Source organism: Panicum virgatum, chromosome 5N (genome assembly GCF_016808335.1).
Source record: "Panicum virgatum strain AP13 chromosome 5N, P.virgatum_v5, whole genome shotgun sequence".
Taxonomy (NCBI): Eukaryota; Viridiplantae; Streptophyta; class Magnoliopsida; order Poales; family Poaceae; genus Panicum; species Panicum virgatum.
In genome coordinates this window covers 55561848-55579625 of record NC_053149.1, presented here as the reverse complement: position 1 = coordinate 55579625, position 17778 = coordinate 55561848, and the positions used below count along the sequence as shown (strand labels likewise).

Genomic DNA, 17778 nt, shown 5'->3' with positions numbered 1-17778 from the left:
TCTATGCTTTATTTACAAGAGTACTATGATTTAATTGGAACATGGAGAACCACCCAAGAAAACCGTACAACCACAATATTATATGGATCTGGTCTTGGCTAAGTAATTAGATGAACTATATGTTGTGTTGGGGTTGTTTCGCTTGGTGGTTATGAGTTTGTGTTGTGGAGCGGGTGAAGGAAGCTGTGTCTTCTGAGGGACCGCAAAGGCAGGGACCAACACATACATATAGGGATTCTTTGTAAAGGCCTCGTAGCATCCCTATGCAATCACACCTCGAAAGTGTGGTATTGTGCCTGATCAGCACATATGCGTGGTTGGGTTCAAAGTTCTTCGGAACTTTTACGCGAATTGTGGTGAAAGTGTACAACCTCTGCAGAGTTAAAACTAACCGGTTAGCCGTGCTCACGGTCAAGAGTGGCTTGAACCCTCACATGATTAATAAACTTAAAGATGGATTTAAATCATTTTCTGGTTATTTCTTGTGGCCTTGCTGAGTACCAACCATAAGTGTACTCACCCTTGCTTACTGCTGCTCAGAAGCAAAAGTTGTGGTGAAGTCTTTTGAAGATGTTGCTGAGTTCTAGGCGTACGCAACCCCCAGTCGATTGCCTGTGAAGTTTGAAGCCTTCGTTTCTAAGATAAGCTGTATAACTCTGATAATCTTTTATTTATTGTTTTTTTCTCTTTTACGTGATACTGTTACTGATTATTCACTTATAATGTCTCTATATGTATGAAACTTGATCCTGGCATACATATAGTTATGCATTCGGTTTTGTCCTTAAAACCGGGTGTGACAGCTATAGAGATTGTTGACTTGATTTCCCCTTGTATCCAGAGAAGATAGACCGACAGGGGCGTCGGAACTTCCGCCAAGCGTCGGATGCACCGATGATAAGGTATCGGTTAAACCGGTGCCGCAGTTTTTCTTGATTTTCAGCTGAATTGACTTGGAGTTGAATGTAACTTTGATTGTTTCTTCTTCCAAGTGTTGTGTCGACTTCTTTTGACTATCTTGGGCTATTTTTGAGCAAGTGTGCAAGATTTCTAAGGCCAACTCAATTTTGGTCAAGCTACTAACTTACAAACCCCTCTTAATAGTACGGTCAAGAACTAGAAACTATAAAACCTAGCTAAAACAAGTGTCCTTCATCTCCTTGTGACAGATGAGACTATAAAATTCTTTAATCTTTGAAATTGAGTCCTTGGCACGCATGATTGTTTCGTATTGAGGGGGTCTCATTTTATATTTCATATGAGACTAATCTAATCATTGATTTTTCTTTCAAAACACATGTTAGTCGCATACGGTTGTCATTAATCACCGGAACTTACCATTAGCATCTATTGGCCTAGATGCGCTTCAGGCTGGTAGCTGCTGCTGCTGTAGCGTGGCTGCTGCCTTTACTGAGCTCTCTCGTAGTAACAACTATACTACCTAACATATGCACTATCAATATATATTTCATAGTAGATTCAACAAAATAAATTCGATATTCCAAATGTTATTATTTCACTATAAATTTGATCAAAGTTAGTTTAGTTTGACGATTTAGGACAGACCTAATACGACAAGTAACTAAAAATAGGAGTATGAAATTATTCTAGATGATGTGACGTGTTAGTGCAGATAAGACATTAACATTTTTTTCAGTGCATGATGGTACACACATTTTTATGCCTAACAAACATTCCAATTCTTAATGTTAGGCTAACAATTATATTTCCAACCTCTTGTTTCATTTGCGCTTTACATTCGAACCCTTAATGTTACAGACACCCAAAACTACATAAATTAGCAAACTTTAAATAATAAAATCTAAGTGAAAAAACCTGTAGCTTTGTTTCCCAGACTACAATGCAAAATAAAATTACTATATATTGATCATGCTTTCTGTCAAATGCTCAACCTAGTTTTCAATCGCATTGTTGATTGTACATTCATAGATCAGCATTCTGCTGTGGTTGGATTTTTTCCAAGAGTCCATAATACCAGTTGAAAGATAATTTTGTTTTATTGATTCGTTAAGAAATAATTTAACTCTTTTACAGTTCGGGCTAACATTTAGTAGCTACTTCCAACTCTACGTATATGTTTTCTCTATTTTTTTACCCATCATATTAGATTTATCGTAAGTCAAACTTATCCAACTTTGATCAAGTTTATAGAAAAAATATAGCAACATCTCTTCTACGAGATTTATGCACTATCAAAATATATTTTATAATAATTTAATAAAATAAATTTGGTATATATCTTTTTCTACACATTTAGTTAAAGTTGGACAGATAATTTAAGTGGGGACAAATCTTATACAACACGAAAAAAACATATATAGATTACCGAGCAACAATTAATGGCAGCTTTGGCTTCTCGGATTATTCTGTTTTGGCGATTAGCTGGAAGAGAGAACTGCCGTATTCTTCAGTCCAGCCGCTAGTAGAGACGTCCACTGCTAGAGCACCACGGGTGACGTTGATGTTCTCGCACTGGCAGCACAGCCACAGGTGGTGCACGCTGCGCACAGATCCAATCCAATCCATCTCCGACTCTCCGTCCCATCCTCTCCACCACCACACAAGCACCACAGGCGCCACGGCGCCCACCAGGCCAGAGCCACGCACGCGCACGGCATCCATTCCCTCGTCTCTGTGTGTGACTGATGTTTCACGAAGCGCTGCCGCCGAGCACGCAGGCCTCGTCAGCCATACATCGTCCATGACTTCACCCTAGAGCTAGAGGCCTCTAGTTCACTACGTACCCAGCCAATGAGCCAAGCATCGCCGCCCAGACTTGACTCCCAATGGATGCAGCTTGGAGCCTTGGATCGTACAATCGTACTCTAGCCCCGTTTTATAGGCCATAGTCTCGATCCAGAGCTCTCGACTTCTCGGAGCACGCTCGTGTACCAGCAGCAAGGGGGCTCGGAATTCTGATCGAGTCGTCGAGAGATGACGAAGAGGAGCGTGGTTCTGTACCCAGGCCTCGGCGTCGGCCACCTCACGCCGATGATCGAGCTGGCCAAGGTGTTCCTCCACCACGGCGCCGCCGTCACCGTCGCGCTCGTCGAGCCGCCCACCAAGTCCCCCGACTTCTCCGCGGTGGTCGCCCGTGCCGCGGCCTCCAACCCGTCCGTCACCTTCCACGTCCTCCCGCCGCCAGCTCCGGCTGACCCTCCCGGCTCCGAAGGCGGCACGTCATCAGCGCACCACATCGTCGTCATGTTCGACCACCTCAAAGCCATGGTCCCGCCGCTCCGCGACTTCCTCCGCTCGCTGCCCGCCGTCGACGCGCTCGTCCTCGACATGTTCTGCGGCGACGCCCTCGACGTCGCCGCCGAGCTCAAGCTGCCCGTCTTCTACTTCTACGCCTCGGGCGCCGGCGACCTGGCCGTCTTCCTCAACCTGGGTCGCATGGCCACGAGCACGGGTTTCGCGGAGCACGGCGACTCCATCGTCTCGTTTCCCGGCGCGCCTCCGCTCAAAGCTTCGGATTTGCCCAAAGAGATCTCGGAGGGCAGCCCTGAAGCGAAGCCCATCCTCGGCTCGCTCTACCGGCTAGCGGAGGCCGACGGGATCCTCGTCAACACCTTCGAGTCGCTGGAGACGCGGGCGGTGCGCGCTCTGAGGGAGGGTCTGTGCGTTCCCGACCGTTCCACGCCGCCGGTCTACTGCATCGGGCCGTTGGTATCGGGAGGCGGAGAGAAGGAGCACGAGTGCCTCCGGTGGCTGGACAAGCAGCCAGAAAACAGCGTCGTGTTCCTCTCCTTCGGGAGCATGGGCACGTTCCCGAAGCAGCAGCTCGAGGAGATCGCCATTGGATTGGAGAAGTCAGGGCAGAGGTTTCTATGGGTGGTGCGGAGCCCGCGAAACCCCGAGGACATGCTTCGCCCACTCCCGGAACCGGACCTCGACGCCCTTCTGCCGGAGGGATTCTTGGGGAGGACCAAGGACACCGGGCTCGTGCTCAAGTCTTGGGCGCCACAGGTGGATGTGCTACGTCACAGAGCCACCGGTGCGTTTGTTACACACTGCGGGTGGAACTCGACACTGGAAGGCATCACAGCGGGGCTGCCCTTGCTGTGCTGGCCATTGTATGCAGAGCAGAGAACGAACAAGGTGTTCATCGTGGAGGAGATGAAGCTTGGGGTGGTGATGAAGGGCTACGATGAGGAGTTGGTGAAGGCGGAGGAGGTGGAGACGAAGGTTAGGTGGGTGATGGAGTCTGAAGGTGGGCAAGCGCTCAAAAAGAGGGTGGCAGAGGCGAAAGGTAGAGCGATCGAAGCAATCGAAGAAGGGGGCTCATCTCATGCTGCTTTTGTTGAATTCTTGAAGGATCTCGATAACGTGAGCTTGCCTTAGCATTAGCACACAACGCACTTAATTATTCAAAGGTTTCGAGTTCCACATAGGCATCGTTAATTCTTGCTTTTGAGACCATGTTAACACGGCTGTGGATTTACTCTTGAGTACTCACGGAGGTGCTTCTGAGTACTCGAGCTTCTTTGTGTGCTTCGCTGTTGTTCCAAGAACATCAATTCTTCATATATTCTTCTGTTTGGTTCCGATCATATAGGAAAAAAAACTTGAAGGAAAGGTTTTTTTTAACGAACTGAAGGAAAGATTATTGTGTGGTCGTGTGGATGGGAGAGAACTAAAGCATTTTTGCATGTATTAATGGGGACGCAAGAGCATCTATGCTCCCAGCCTCCCATGCAGGCTGCAGCCCCATGCCTATGATCATCTTCAACTTGCTATCAGAATTAGTAACCAGAGGTAGTAAGAAAAAAAAAGTCCTGCATATTTGCCAATTGTCGTCGTCGACCTGATGGGGATGGTGTGGGGTAGCTGTTAGGTCTTTTGGATCATCAAGACCAAGATTAAACCACTCAATTGAATTAGAGTCAACACATACCTTGATTACTAGAGCTTCTTATCTCCATTCATGCTCTATTCTTGGCTTCTAGGGCTTGTAGATTATAGAGGAGGTGATCCTTCCCATGTTTTCTGTGTAGAAGCTGTGATTGGGTAGTTTTTGGCTGAAGTTGTCTAATTTTTATTTCTTAGAATCCAATCCCATTAGAAAGACCTCAGCCCCTTATTTATACACAGCAGCATAGGGGGATAACTCCATGTAGGGTCTTCTAGTGCTCTCCAATCAAGGCCATGTTTGGTTTAGGCGTGAAAACGTTTTCATGAATGAGAAATGATGCTTTGACCACTAATTAGGGGTATTAAATAAAGTCTAATTACAAAATTACCTCCACAACTATGACACTGTAGCAGTTACTTTAGCTAATGAGGGCTTTGACCGCACGATTAGAGGATGATTGGGTGCGGTTACTGTAGCATCACTGTAGCCAATCATGATGAAACTTGGCTCATTAGATTCGTCTCGAAAATTTACACCCATTCCTAAAAAGGTTTTGCAAATAGACTTCATTTAGTACTGCATGCGGGCATTCGTCTTTTTGTGAAATTTTGATGTGACCCTTGGCCAAACATGGCCCAAGAGCCCAAATCCAATTTGGACTTCTTATTGACAGCTGTAGTTAGTAGTTTTATTAATCTTAATGATGATGTCACTACTGACGTAATCAACTTAATAATGATGTCACTGCCGACATGATCAACCCAACATTCTCCCCCTTGATCATAAGGCTAAACTTATGAAATCACTTTTCAACAAAATGACGCACCAAGACCAAAGCATTACAATGGTGAATCGCATACCATTAAACCCAGTTGCTATAGTACGCCATCTCATATCAAATGAATTTCTTTAATTTAGGAGCTCCATAACTTATTCTTTATTTTTTATATAAAACTTATTGACTCATTTCTCAAAAGAAGGTACACCAGACCAATCAATCACTGTAGTGTAACACCCTGCCTCGCGGACAGTCCGCTTGGGGCGGTGGATGGTCCGCGACGGCTCTGTTTCAACCACTCCGAGACCGAGGTTCGTCGGTCGCCGCCACGTGCCGACCGTCGAGCTCGTCCCCGGCCACCCCAGTACACCACATTGAAGGCGTACAACTCCCCTCCCTCACCCGCGCCCACTCTCAGTATATTATAACTAGGTAATGATAAATATATATTTTAGAGTATGTGTTAGAATATCTATTATCTTATTATTTACGGAGCCTCCATGTTCGCTCTCAAGGTCTAGAAATTCCCACGTTAATCGAAGAAAAAAGAAGAATTAAAATTACCCACCACTGCCATTATGATAAAAATTAATCTAAAATACCCTATGCCTAATTAAAAATCACCCATCAATGCCATTATGAAAAATTAAATATAAAATACCATTTAACTATGTATCAGTTACAAATATATACTATTAATGAAAACTAAACCTAACAACAATCAATCAAAATAACATGAAAATAAGAATAATTATATGTATAATATTATTAAAGCTCAACAAATCAAATTGTTATTATAGGTAGATTATATTTGAATTGTTTTAACCAACAATAAGACATAATGTACGATAATGAACAGGGTGATGTATAGTAAAAAATAGTATAATTTTTAAGTATGGATACAACAACATGCAAATTTTTGAATTTTCAATACTAGCCGCGCAAACGTGCGGGCTATACGTTTAGTTTAATAGATGAAAAAGGATGTGAGATAGATAATTATAATTATTGACCTTATTCTTATATTATTTCTAATTAGCTTATGCGAGAGTACGAGTTGATAGACTAGGGGAAACCTAATTACTTTTCAACACGGTAAGGGTACAATCCGAAGTATCACGAATGCGGGATCATGCAAGGTTCAAATTCTACAAATTATTTAGATAATCAACAAAAGCAGCACGGGATGAGCCTCCTTCACTCAATGCTTGCGCGGCCTTGCTCTTCTTCAGCCACAGCACGCTCCCGAAGGGCCCTTCCTCCTTCAGACTCCATCACCCACCTGACCTTCGCCTCCACCTCCTCTGCCTTCACCACCTCCTCGTCATAGCCCCTCAGCACCACTCCAAGCTTCATCTCTTCCACGATGAGCACCTTGTTCAACCTCTGCTCCGCGTACAACGGCTAACACAGAAGCGGCAGCCCCGCCGTGATCCCTTCCAGCGTCGAGTTCCACCCGCAGTGGGTCATGAACGCACCTGTCGCCCTGTGGCCGAGCACCTCCACCTGCGGTGCCCAGGACCTGACGACGAACCCCTGGTGCTTCGTCCTTTCCAAGAATCCTTCGGGGAGGAGCGCGTCGAGGTCTGGCTCAGGGCCAGGGAGCGGGTCGCCAAAATTCTGCTCTTCGCTGCGCGGGCTCCGCACGACCCAGAGGAACCTCTGCCCCGACTTCTCCAGGACGACAGCGATCTCCTGGAGCTGCTTCTTGGGGAACGTGCCCCTGCTCCCAAAGGAGAGGAACACGACGCTGCTGTCCGGCTGCGCGTCCAGCCACTCGAGGCACTCGTGCTTCTCGTCACCGCCCTCCGTGACCAGCGGCCCAACACAGTAGACCGGTGGTGTCGGGCGGCCGGGGACGCACACCCCCGTCCCTGAGAGCGTGCGACTCGTACGTGTTGACAAGAATCCCATTGGACTCTGGCATCCTCTCGAACAGGCGAACAAAGACCCGGGTGGCGTCGTCGTCGTCGAGTACAATTTTTGGGAGATCCGCAGCTCTAAATGGAGGGGCGCCGGGGAGGCTGAGCGGCGAGTCTCCGAGCTCCACGAAGTTCCTGCCCATGTTGGCGACCACGCTGGGAAGGTTGAGGTAGATTGCAAGGATAGTGGCGCCGGAGGCGAAGAAGTAGGCAGGTATGCCGAGTTCGGTGGCGACGTCCAGCGATCCGGCGCAGAACATGTCGAGCACGAGCGCGCGGACCGCCGGGAGCGAGCGGAGGAGGTCGCGGAGCGGCGCATCCATGAGGCGGTGGCGGTCGAACATGTCGCGCGGGGCTTCCTCTTCGGCCGGACACGGCGGCGGCAGCAGCACGTGGAAGGTGATGGACGGGTCGGCGGCGGCGGCGCGGGCGACCGCGGCGGAGAAGCTGCTGGCCGGCTCTTCCTGCGGCTTGACGAGGGCGATGGTGACGGCGACGCCGTGCTGGACGAACAGCTGGGCCAGCTGGACCATCGGCGTGAGGTGGCCGATGCCGCCGAGACCCGGGTAGAGAACCACGGTCGTCTTGTCCATCGCCGAACGGCCTAGCTTCTCGAGTCGTGCGTGCGTGAGGGAGAGGTCAGAGGTGGTGGAGCATGGAAGCGTAAAGCTGATTCTACAGTCAACCGTAAGTTTCTAAACTCGCGGTCGACCTGTCCTCTCACGCATCCCCTCACTCCCGCACTCTATAGTCTCTTCCCTCTCCCTCTCCCTCTCCCTCTCCCATCCCCTCCCCTTTCCCCTTCCCCTTCCTTCCCAGCGGGGAGGCACGGCGGCCCGCCTCGGGGCGGAGCAGCGCCGGGGCGGCAGCGTGCCGGCGGTGAGCCCCCTTCCCCTTCCCTTCCCCCTTCCTTCTCCTAGGCCAGATCCATGGTGGCGGCGGGGAGGCGCGGCGGCGGGCCCGCCTCGAGGTTGAGCAGCAACGGAACGGCGCCGGCAGCGAGCCCCCTTACCCTTCCCTCCCCCCTTCCTTCTCCCGCCGCCGCGCGGCGCGGATCCGCCTCCCTGGGCCACCGCTTCCTTCTCCCGCCGCCACGCACCGCGGATCCGCCTCCCTGGGCCGCCGCGCGCTCCCCCGCCGGTGCCCCTTACGAGATCTGCCTCGCTGGCCCGCCGCCGCCCGGATCCACCTTCCTGGGTTGTGCGGCGGTGGCCGGGCGGCGGGAAGGCTCGGCGGGAGGCGGTGCCGCGGGCCGGCGGCGGCGGGGGAGGTAGGTTTTTTTTTATATATCAAATTTTTTTTACCGACCAAAAATTTTACCCAAAACTTTTTTTCTTTTGATTTTGATGCAATTTTTTTCTATAAGCATTTTTTGTTTTTCGGATGCAAATTTTTTTTACTAATTTTTTTGTTCTAAATGTAAAAATTTTCTTTTCAAAATTTCTCAATTTTTGCCTCTCAAATTTTTGTTTCAAACTTTTTTTCGTCAAAAAATTTTCTCTCTCCAAAATTTCTCTTACAAAAAAATTTCCAAAATCGGAAAACAACAAAAAAATTACTAAAAATGGAGAGAAAAAAACGGTCGGGAGATCGACCGTAGGGAGCCGCTCCCTACGGTCAACCGTAAATTAGCGAGACCCGGAAGACGCTAGAACGTTTGGTGACGGTTTGCGTTTTTTGTCTCGTGTCTCGAGTGGTGTGGTGGTGGATTTGTATTGGTGGCTGGTGGGGTTCGCAGCCTGGCAAGGGAGTAGTTACCACATGTCACCCACTACGTCTAGTGAGAGCATGGCTAATAATGCAGCCTACAAATAAATTGTATAATTTTGTTGTATCATGTACAACTAACTAATAGCTCACAAGTATAATGATTTGGCTAAAACACAGAATAAATCATTAATGCTAGGCCCACTTCTTTCTTTCACAAAGTTTTTTTTGAAACATGTGCATCAGCTAGCTACAAGCTAAGGGCATCTCCAACCCACATACAGCTGTCGTCTGCAAGTTATGGTAATTAGCAACACAAACAATTTAGCAGATAGTTTCTCCAATCCACATACAGCTGCTGTCTATTTGGCTGTTTAATGCTTGGAATCTAGCTCATGAGCCATCATGCATACTATTTGTGTAGACTATTGTGTGACTATATACCATATACGCGGCGAATTGACCACCGGTGCTCGGATCTCGCTAATTTACGGTTGACCCTAGGGAGGGGCTCCCTACGGTCGATCTCCCGACCGTTTTTTTTTCTTTCTTTTTTTAGTAAGTTTTTGTCGTTTTGTAATAAAAAAGGTTTAGAAAAAAATTTCAGAAAACATTTCCGGAGAGATAGAAAAAATTTCAAGTGGAATTTTAGAGAGAGAGAGAAATTTCAAGAAAAATTTTAGACAGATAAAAAAATTTCAAGAAAAAAATTGAAAAAAAATTCAAGAAAAAATTAACGAGAAAAAATTTGTGCAAAAATCAATTGAAAAAAATTACATCAAAAAAAATTGAGGAAGAAAAAAATTTTATTCAGATTATTAAAAAAACAACCCGACGGTGGCGGCGGCGGTGGCGCCTCCGCGGATCCGCTCGGGGGCGCCGCTCCGCCGCAGATCCGGCGCCACGGAGCCACCGCACCGCCTCCCCGCCGCGGATCCGGCGCCCCGGAGCCACCGCACCACCTCCCCGCTGCACGCCGCTCCCCCGTCGCGGATATGGCGCCGCTGGAGAGCCGGCCGTCGTGCCGCCGGAGGAAGGCAGGAGGTGCGGCGCGCAGAGGGGAGGGAGGCCGCGGCGGGGGCGACCGGGCCCACGCGGGCGCCGGTGAGGAAAACGAAGGGAAGAAAGGGGAAGAGGAGAAGGAGCAAGGAGTGTGCTCGGGGAAAAAATGAGAAGGGGAGGAAAGGAGCAGTCAGCATGCGCTGGGCAGTCGGTCGAGTCGACCGAGTCGACCGTGAGTTTGGAACCTCACGGTCGACTGTAGAATCAGCATCGCGCCGGTGCTCGCTGGTGCGGCGGGGAAGCTTGACAGCGGCTACTAGCATACCGTATATCGATCGAGAGTTTTACAAACTATTCAGGAATTCATAACCCACTGCGTCAAGTGTACAAAGGAAACAAAATCCTATGCGCTACTAGCATACCATATATCGATTGAGTTTTACAAACTATTCAGGAATTCAACAAAAGCAGCACGAGATGAGCCTCCTTCGCTCAAAGCTTTGACCGCACTGCGCTTCTCCGCCGTGGCTCGCTCCCGAAGGGCCCTTCCTCCCCCGGATTCCATGACCCACCTGACCTTCGCCTCCACCTCCTCCGCCTTCACTACCTCATCGTCGTAGCCCCTCAGCACCACTCCAAGCTTCATCTCTTCCACGATGAGCACCTTGTTCAACCTCTGCTCCGCGTACAATGGCCAACACAGCAGCGGCAGCCCCGCCATGATCCCTTCTAGGGTCGAGTTCCACCCGCAGTGGGTCATGAAGGCACCGGTCGCCCTGTGGCCGAGCACCTCCACCTGCGGCGCCAAGGACTTGACGACGAGCCCCTGCAGAGGAGGACAACTCAAGAGAGTGAATTGCTCATGAGTGAGAGAGAGAGCCCTCTTTGACTCCTAGGGTCATCTATATATAGAAGGGGGAGGGAGGTGGTAATTTTCTCCCGGCCCCTCTGGCGAGTACACAATTTACAATTAGGTCCTCGGGCCGCCGCATGAGGCCCATTAATCTCATGGGCTGGGCTATTCCCCCAACAGTAGCCCCTCAGCTACTTTGTTTTGATCGGTACGACAAAACATAGTAGCTGAATACATAGAAAGTGGCCCAGCTCTATCTATGACCTCAGCCACGAGGACTGTCCTCATGACCGCCCACTCGTACGCCTCGCTAAAAACTCCATCCAAAAACCCAGTGGGACAAAACAGATGGAAAAAGAGCACGCACGCCTAGCGGGCCCACATATACATGACGATACACTCTAGTTAGTGATTGTCTTCGGTCTTAACGATGATGAAGGTCTTCGACGGTGATGAAAGCGGAATCTTCATCCCTTGACTTTGGTTGGACCTTGTCGTCTCCACGAATCACTCTTCGTCACAATTGATGTAGCCGAAGTAGAGGATATAGTGTCTTCGGCTCTCCGCTTTCGAGCACCGGTCAAGACTTGACGTGCAAAGTGATGCTAGTCTGCCCTGTCCCCAGCCCCTCTTGGCCGAAGTTCATAACGGAGGGAGCGAAGGTTCTTCAGAAGGTGAAGTCGAAACAGCCGATGTTGAGGGTCGAAGTAGTCGTCGCCGAAGTGGAAGGCGGGCCCCTCGAGTCGAGTTGTGTCGACGCGGGCGAAGGCTGAAGTCTTTATCATCGTAGTAGAAGGCAAGCACCTCGGGTCGAACAGTGTCGACACGGGCGAAGGCCGAAGCCGAAGTCGTCGTCGCCGAAGTGGAGGGGGAGCCCCTCTAGTCAAGCTGTATCGACGAGGGCGAAGGCCATAGTAGTCGTCGCCGAAGTAGAAGGCGAGCCCCTCGAGCTGAGTTGTGTTGGCGAGGGCGAAAGCCGTAGTAGTCGCCGAAGTAGAAGGCGAGCCCCTCAAGCCTGAGCTGTGTCGGCGAGGGCGAAGGCCGTAGTAGTCGTCGCCGAAGTAGAAGGCGAGCCCCTCGAGCCGATATGTGTCGGTGAGGGCGAAGGTCATAGTAGTCGTCGCCGAAGTAGAGGGCGAGCCCCTCGAACCGAGCTGTGATGGCGAGGGCGAAGGCCGTAGTAGTCGTCGCCGAAGTAGAAGGCGAGCCCCTCAGCCGAGCTGTGTCGGCAAGGGCGAAGACCATAATAGTTGTCACCGAAGTGGAGGGCGAGCCCCTCGAACCGAGCTGTGTCGGCGAGGGCGAAGGTCATAGTAGTCGTCGCCAAAGTGGAGGGCGAGCCCCTTAGCCGAGCTGTGTCGGCGAGGGTGAAGGCCGTAGTAGTCGTCGCCGAAGTGAAGGGTGAGCCCCTCGAGCCGAGCTGTGTCGGCGAGGGCGAAGGTCGTAGTAGTCGTCGCCGAGTGGAGGGCGAGCCCCTCGAGCTGAGCTGTGTCGGCGAAGGCGAAGGCCATAGTCAGAGGGGCAGGCTGATGCATGTCGAAGACCCCTCCAAAATCGACTTACGACCAAAGTTGCTGGTGTTGATGACTTGTTTTTTCAACAATAATGTGAATACCAATGATAGAATTTTGTCATTCCGAAGATGCTGATTTATACACCTGCAAAGCCTGCATCATTTTACTTGAGATAACAATATTTTTCAAATCTATTAGGATGCCTTCGGCATTATGCACGATAGGACTTTCTATGCCTTCGGCTTTTCGTATGAAAGGACTTTTCTTAGGGGACCTTTGGCTCTTTAGCTCGCATAGGTAAGCCCTAGCCTTTGACTTTCGCACGAAAGGACTTTCCATGTCTTCGGCATTCCGCACGATAAGACTTTGAATGCCTTTGGCGCTCTGCGCGGAAGATTTTTTCGACCGGGAAAAATTAAGAACTGAGACCAAAGGGTGCTGCGGGCCGTTCAGCTTCGCGAGCCCTGGGCTCATTTCTCCAAGTGGCATTCACTTACAATGCGCCGATGACTCCCCTCTTCGCTTGAAGAAGAGAGATAGATGCTTCGGTGCACCCTTGTCAAGCACGCCAATAACCGAAGGCCCATTAGTACCGAAGGCAAAATAAAATTCCGTAAGACCAAAACATAGTCATTTCCATATATAACCGTGCTTTGCTTCGGGGTGAAGATCAATAACTTGAAGGAGGATCTTGCATTAAATTCGGATAATGGAAGCCCCATATATAATTATTTTCAGGGTGAAAACCAATGGCCTGAAGGTGAATCTTGCATCAAACTCGGATAACGGAAGCCCCATATAGAATTTGCTTCGGGGTGAAAACCAATAACCCAAAGATGATGTCTTGCATAAGACTTAGATAACCGGAAACCCCATATGGAATTTGCTTCGGGGGTGAAAACCAATAACCCGAAGATGATGTCCTGCATAAGACTTAGATAACCGGAGACCCCATATGGAATTTGCTTCGGGGGTGAAAACCAATAGCCCGAAGGAGAATCTTTTATAAGGCTTAGATGTCTGAACCTCCATATAAGACTGTTTTTGGCTTCGGGGTGAAATCTCATACCCCCAAGGCAGTATCCTGCATAGATGTAAGGAAGTGCGCATGTTGTACATGATAACTCAAGTGATGTAGACATCGTATAAAACATGATCAAAGTAAGAAAGCACAAGGGCAAAATAGTCTCTTACCTTGGCAAAAATCCTGCACAGCAGATAAATATTATTCTTTTAAATGAAATGAGTTATGATAAGCATCTAATTAAGCAAGGTGCTACAAAATGTAAATCGTAAGACATTAAGCAGTGTACTGGTCATCATTGCCATAAAAATGAGGATGGACTGTGCCTGTTTATTATGGGCATTTCAGCTCCTCCGCTGATGACAACACTCCTTTGAGCCAAGATTTATCCGAAGCAAATAGCTCTAGCAGGTATACAAATAAATATATAAATGAATTTGGATCATCGTTGCGAGCCGAAGGCTAAATGCATCAAGATGCAGATTCGAAGCCCGAACGGGCCAATTCTTTTTTACTTAAACCCTTCGAAAGTAAATGAATCTAGCCAGCGTTTGTTAGTCATGAACATATATTAGTATAAAAAATCAATGCAATTAAACAACACTATTCATAGGTGATGGCTACTATTCATAAGCTTTTGTTGATTAACTCTTTTGCGCAAACCTAAGGGTGCAATGATTGGTGATGTCACGTGGCCCAATTTGCCGGCGGCTTCCTGGATTCCGAAGGGTGGAAATTCCGAAGGCTAAATTCCACTACGAAAGGTAGAAAAATTCTCTCGTGAAATCCAACCGAGATAATGCTGAAGGGTGAGAAGCCAATCTCGTGAAATCCCACAGATAAAATCATAAGATATTTTGTCCATCGCAAAGGAAATGGCCGAAGTAGATTAATTGGTTAGCCCTAAAGTAAAAATCCATCCACGTGATGAGGAAGCTGCTGATCGAAGTTATAAAAAATTTTAAGGTGAAAAAACATGTTGTGGTTAAGAACAGAAGACAAAAGTCAATTGACCAAACAGCTTGTTGTTCCGAAGCTACCTGACTGCTTTTATGTATCAGAACAGAAACCGGAACTGCGAACTTATCTCTTTGTGCCTGTTTCTGTGACTGATGCAGACTGAAGGGGTAAGCGCCTGGCTTCTTGGCTCCCTGGATCGAAGGTGCTTACTGTCGGCCCGTCGAGATCAGCATAATTCTGGCTTCGGAGCATGCCAAAGGTAATGGCGTTGGGCTGACGGAGGTAGTGCTTGCCCCCGGGGTCGAAGTGCTCAAATTGAGGTCACATGGAAGCATGGTTATTAAAACATCGTCAAAACGTCATTTAAACGACGTTTAAACGAAAAAACATCCCTAAGTCTTGAAAGGCTTGAACATTTTGCCGAAATCGCGTAAAACGTTCGTTTTACACGTTTAAACGTTCGTTTTCCACGTTTTCTCGTGAAAACCTTTGAAATGAGGAAGGGTTGGCGTTTTAGGGGGCTTCCCATTCATAGAACAAGGACCCCCAGTCACCCCTACGGCCCACCCCTGTGCAGATCAAGATCGAAGCCGCCTCCCTGCCGCGTCCTCCCTGGCTCCCTGTCCGCCGGCCGCCTTCTCCCACTTTGCCGGCCGCGGCCTCCCTCTCCGCCAGGCGCGTCCTGCCATCCTCCCTCTCCGCCGGGCGCCTCTTCCCTGACCGTCGCCCGCCGCCTCCCTGTCCGTCGGCGCTGGAAGGCGAAGGTCGCCGTCGCCCAGGGCGCCACTGTCCGCCCGCCACTGTCCAGATTGAGATCGAGATGAGCTCCTACCTGTCCGCCCTCCGCCGGCCGCCTCGCCCCTGTCTGCCCCCGCCGGCGGGAGCGAGGGGCGGAGGGGTGCGTCGGTGGCGCGAGCGACGGGCGGAGAGGAGCGGCGGCAGCTTGAGTGAGGGGCGGAAGGGAGAGTCGGCGGCGGCGTGGGTTCGATCTGAGAGAAGGAGCATCCGTCGTCCGCGGTGGCGTCGGCGCGAGCGAGCGGCGGCGGCGCGACTCGCAGGCGACCTGAGGGGTGGAGCGGAGGGGAGTGAGTCAGAGGGGTGAGTGCCTGAGTGGGCTGGGGCATGGGTGGGACTGTTGGAGCGGGCTTGGGGCAGCGAGGGGCTTAGTGGGCTGGGTTGTTCCCCTCTTCTACCTTTCCTCCTTCTCTTTCTTCCTTTTTGTCTTTTCTCCCTTCATCGATTCATACTTCTGCCATTTTCAAATATGTTTAAAATGATGTTTAAATGCCAAAATTTTCCCTCCATCGTTTCAATGTTTTATCGTGTTAATAACCTTGCATGGAAGTAGAAAACAAAGTGGAGGAGCCTTGGTTCAAACAAGTGCTCTCAGGTTATGAATTGAATAAATTACAAGGCAGCAACAAATAGCCCAAGTGGTTGAATTGGTTTGCTAAGTTACCTCCGAAGCCTGTGATTTGGGGTTCGAATCCCAGCTCCAGCAATCGCAATTTTGCGAAACTGGGTACCTGCGCTGAGCAAATGTCTTGACCGCAGTGGGCTTCGCGAGTCTCGTGGGCCGAAGCAGGCCAAAGGGGGGGCGAGTCTCGTGGGCCGAAGCAGGCCAAAGGGGCGTCGATGCCTCTATTGTCTTGGGTTGGAGAGGGGGGGCTTCGCGAGTCTCGGGCCGAAGCAGCTTCGCGAGTCTCGTGGGCCGAAGCAGGCCATAGGGGGCGTCGATGCCCTCTCGCTTTGTGGGCGGGAGCGCTGGGCCGAAGACAGGAGGGGCGCGCGAGGGTCAATTCGTCTTGGGCCGAAGCCTGCTGGAGAGCACCTTTGCTGGCCCGCCTTCTGCTGCAGGCCGAAACTTGGCGTGCGCAAGCCAAAGCTGGTGCTGACACGCCGAAGCCAGCCAGCCAAAGCCCAGTAAATCGATGTTGCCGCCGAAGCTGGTGCAATTCTGAAGCAAAGCCAGCCAAGCCGATGCTGATGTCCAAGCCGAAGCTGATTGCCGAAGCTAGTTAGAGTTGGAAAACACCCTAACCGGGAACCGAAATATCGGTCGGGAAAACACTCTAACCGGGAACCGAACATATCGGTCGGGAACATATCAATTACAATCACGTGCTTGCTTGGGAAGGGTGGCCCGGTGGGCGGGTGCTGCGGGAATAGGGTTTGCGGCTTGGAGGATTTTGGGCCGGGCCGGGATGGAACCGCGGGAGGGTGGGCCTGTGCTATGGGTAGTGGGCTGAATTGCTTCGCAGGCTGAAAACGGGTAACTGACGGGAATTTCTGTATACAATACGGTAACCGTGAAAACGGTCGGGAAAAGACCCCTCCTGTTTCCATTCCTGTTCCTACTGATTTTTTCCTGTTTTTTTCCTATTCCTTTTTTTTTGCCGAAACGGTATACCATCGGTTTTTTACGGGATACGGTGCCGGTCGGGACGGGATTTTCCCGTCCCGTTTTCAACCCTAAAGCTGATTGCCGAAGCTAGTTAGAGTTGAAAACGGTCGGGAAAGCACCCTAACCGGGAACGGAAATATCGGTCGGGAAAACACTCTAACCGGGAACGGAACATATCGGTCGGGAACATATCGATTACAATCAGGAAGGTCGGTCATTGGCTCGTCGCCCGTGCTTGCTTGGGAAGGGTGGCCCGGTGGGCGGGTGCTGCGGGAATAGGGTTTGCGGCTTGGAGGATTTTGGGCCGGGCCGGGATGGAACCGCGGGAGGGTGGGCCTGTGCTATGGGTAGTGGGCTGAATTGCTTCGCAGGCTGAAAACGGGTAACTGACGGGAATTTCTGTATACAATACGGTAACCGTGAAAACGGTCGGGAAAAGACCCCTCCTGTTTCCGTTCCTGTTCCTACTGATTTTTTCCTGTTTTTTTCCTATTCCTGTTTTTTTGCCGAAACGGTATACCATCGGTTTTTACGGGATACGGTGCCGGTCGGGACGGGATTTTCCCGTCCCGTTTTCAACCCTAAAGCTAGTCAAACCGAAGTTGGAGCCGCTTGGACGAAGCCGCCGGAGCGAAGCTAGAGCCAGAGCGAAGTCTAGCCGATGTGAAGTCGGAGCTGAAGCCAAGATGGCTGTGGCTTCGGCGAAGCCAGATCTGGAGCCGAAGCCGCTCGCCCAGG

The 17778-nt window shown here is 50.1% G+C and overlaps 2 protein-coding genes and 1 pseudogene across 2 annotated transcripts; 1 reads left to right on the top strand and 2 right to left on the bottom strand.

Moving 5' to 3' along the window:
• The first annotated feature begins 2187 nt into the window (after positions 1–2187).
• LOC120674171 (anthocyanidin 5,3-O-glucosyltransferase-like) lies at positions 2188–4609 on the top strand. Its single transcript, XM_039955309.1, has one exon. It carries the CDS (start codon positions 2956–2958, stop codon positions 4363–4365), a length of 1410 nt encoding a protein of 469 aa, XP_039811243.1. The 5' UTR covers positions 2188–2955; the 3' UTR covers positions 4366–4609.
• A 2080-nt stretch (positions 4610–6689) lies between these two features.
• On the bottom strand, positions 6690–8226 carry LOC120674172 (annotated as a pseudogene).
• A 2498-nt stretch (positions 8227–10724) lies between these two features.
• LOC120674957 (UDP-glycosyltransferase 88F4-like) lies at positions 10725–12649 on the bottom strand. Its single transcript, XM_039956052.1, has 2 exons — positions 12488–12649; positions 10725–11111 (listed from the first exon to the last, which is right to left on the bottom strand). Exons 1-2 carry the CDS (start codon positions 12647–12649, stop codon positions 10725–10727), a joined length of 549 nt encoding a protein of 182 aa, XP_039811986.1.
• Positions 12650–17778: the final 5129 nt, after the last annotated feature.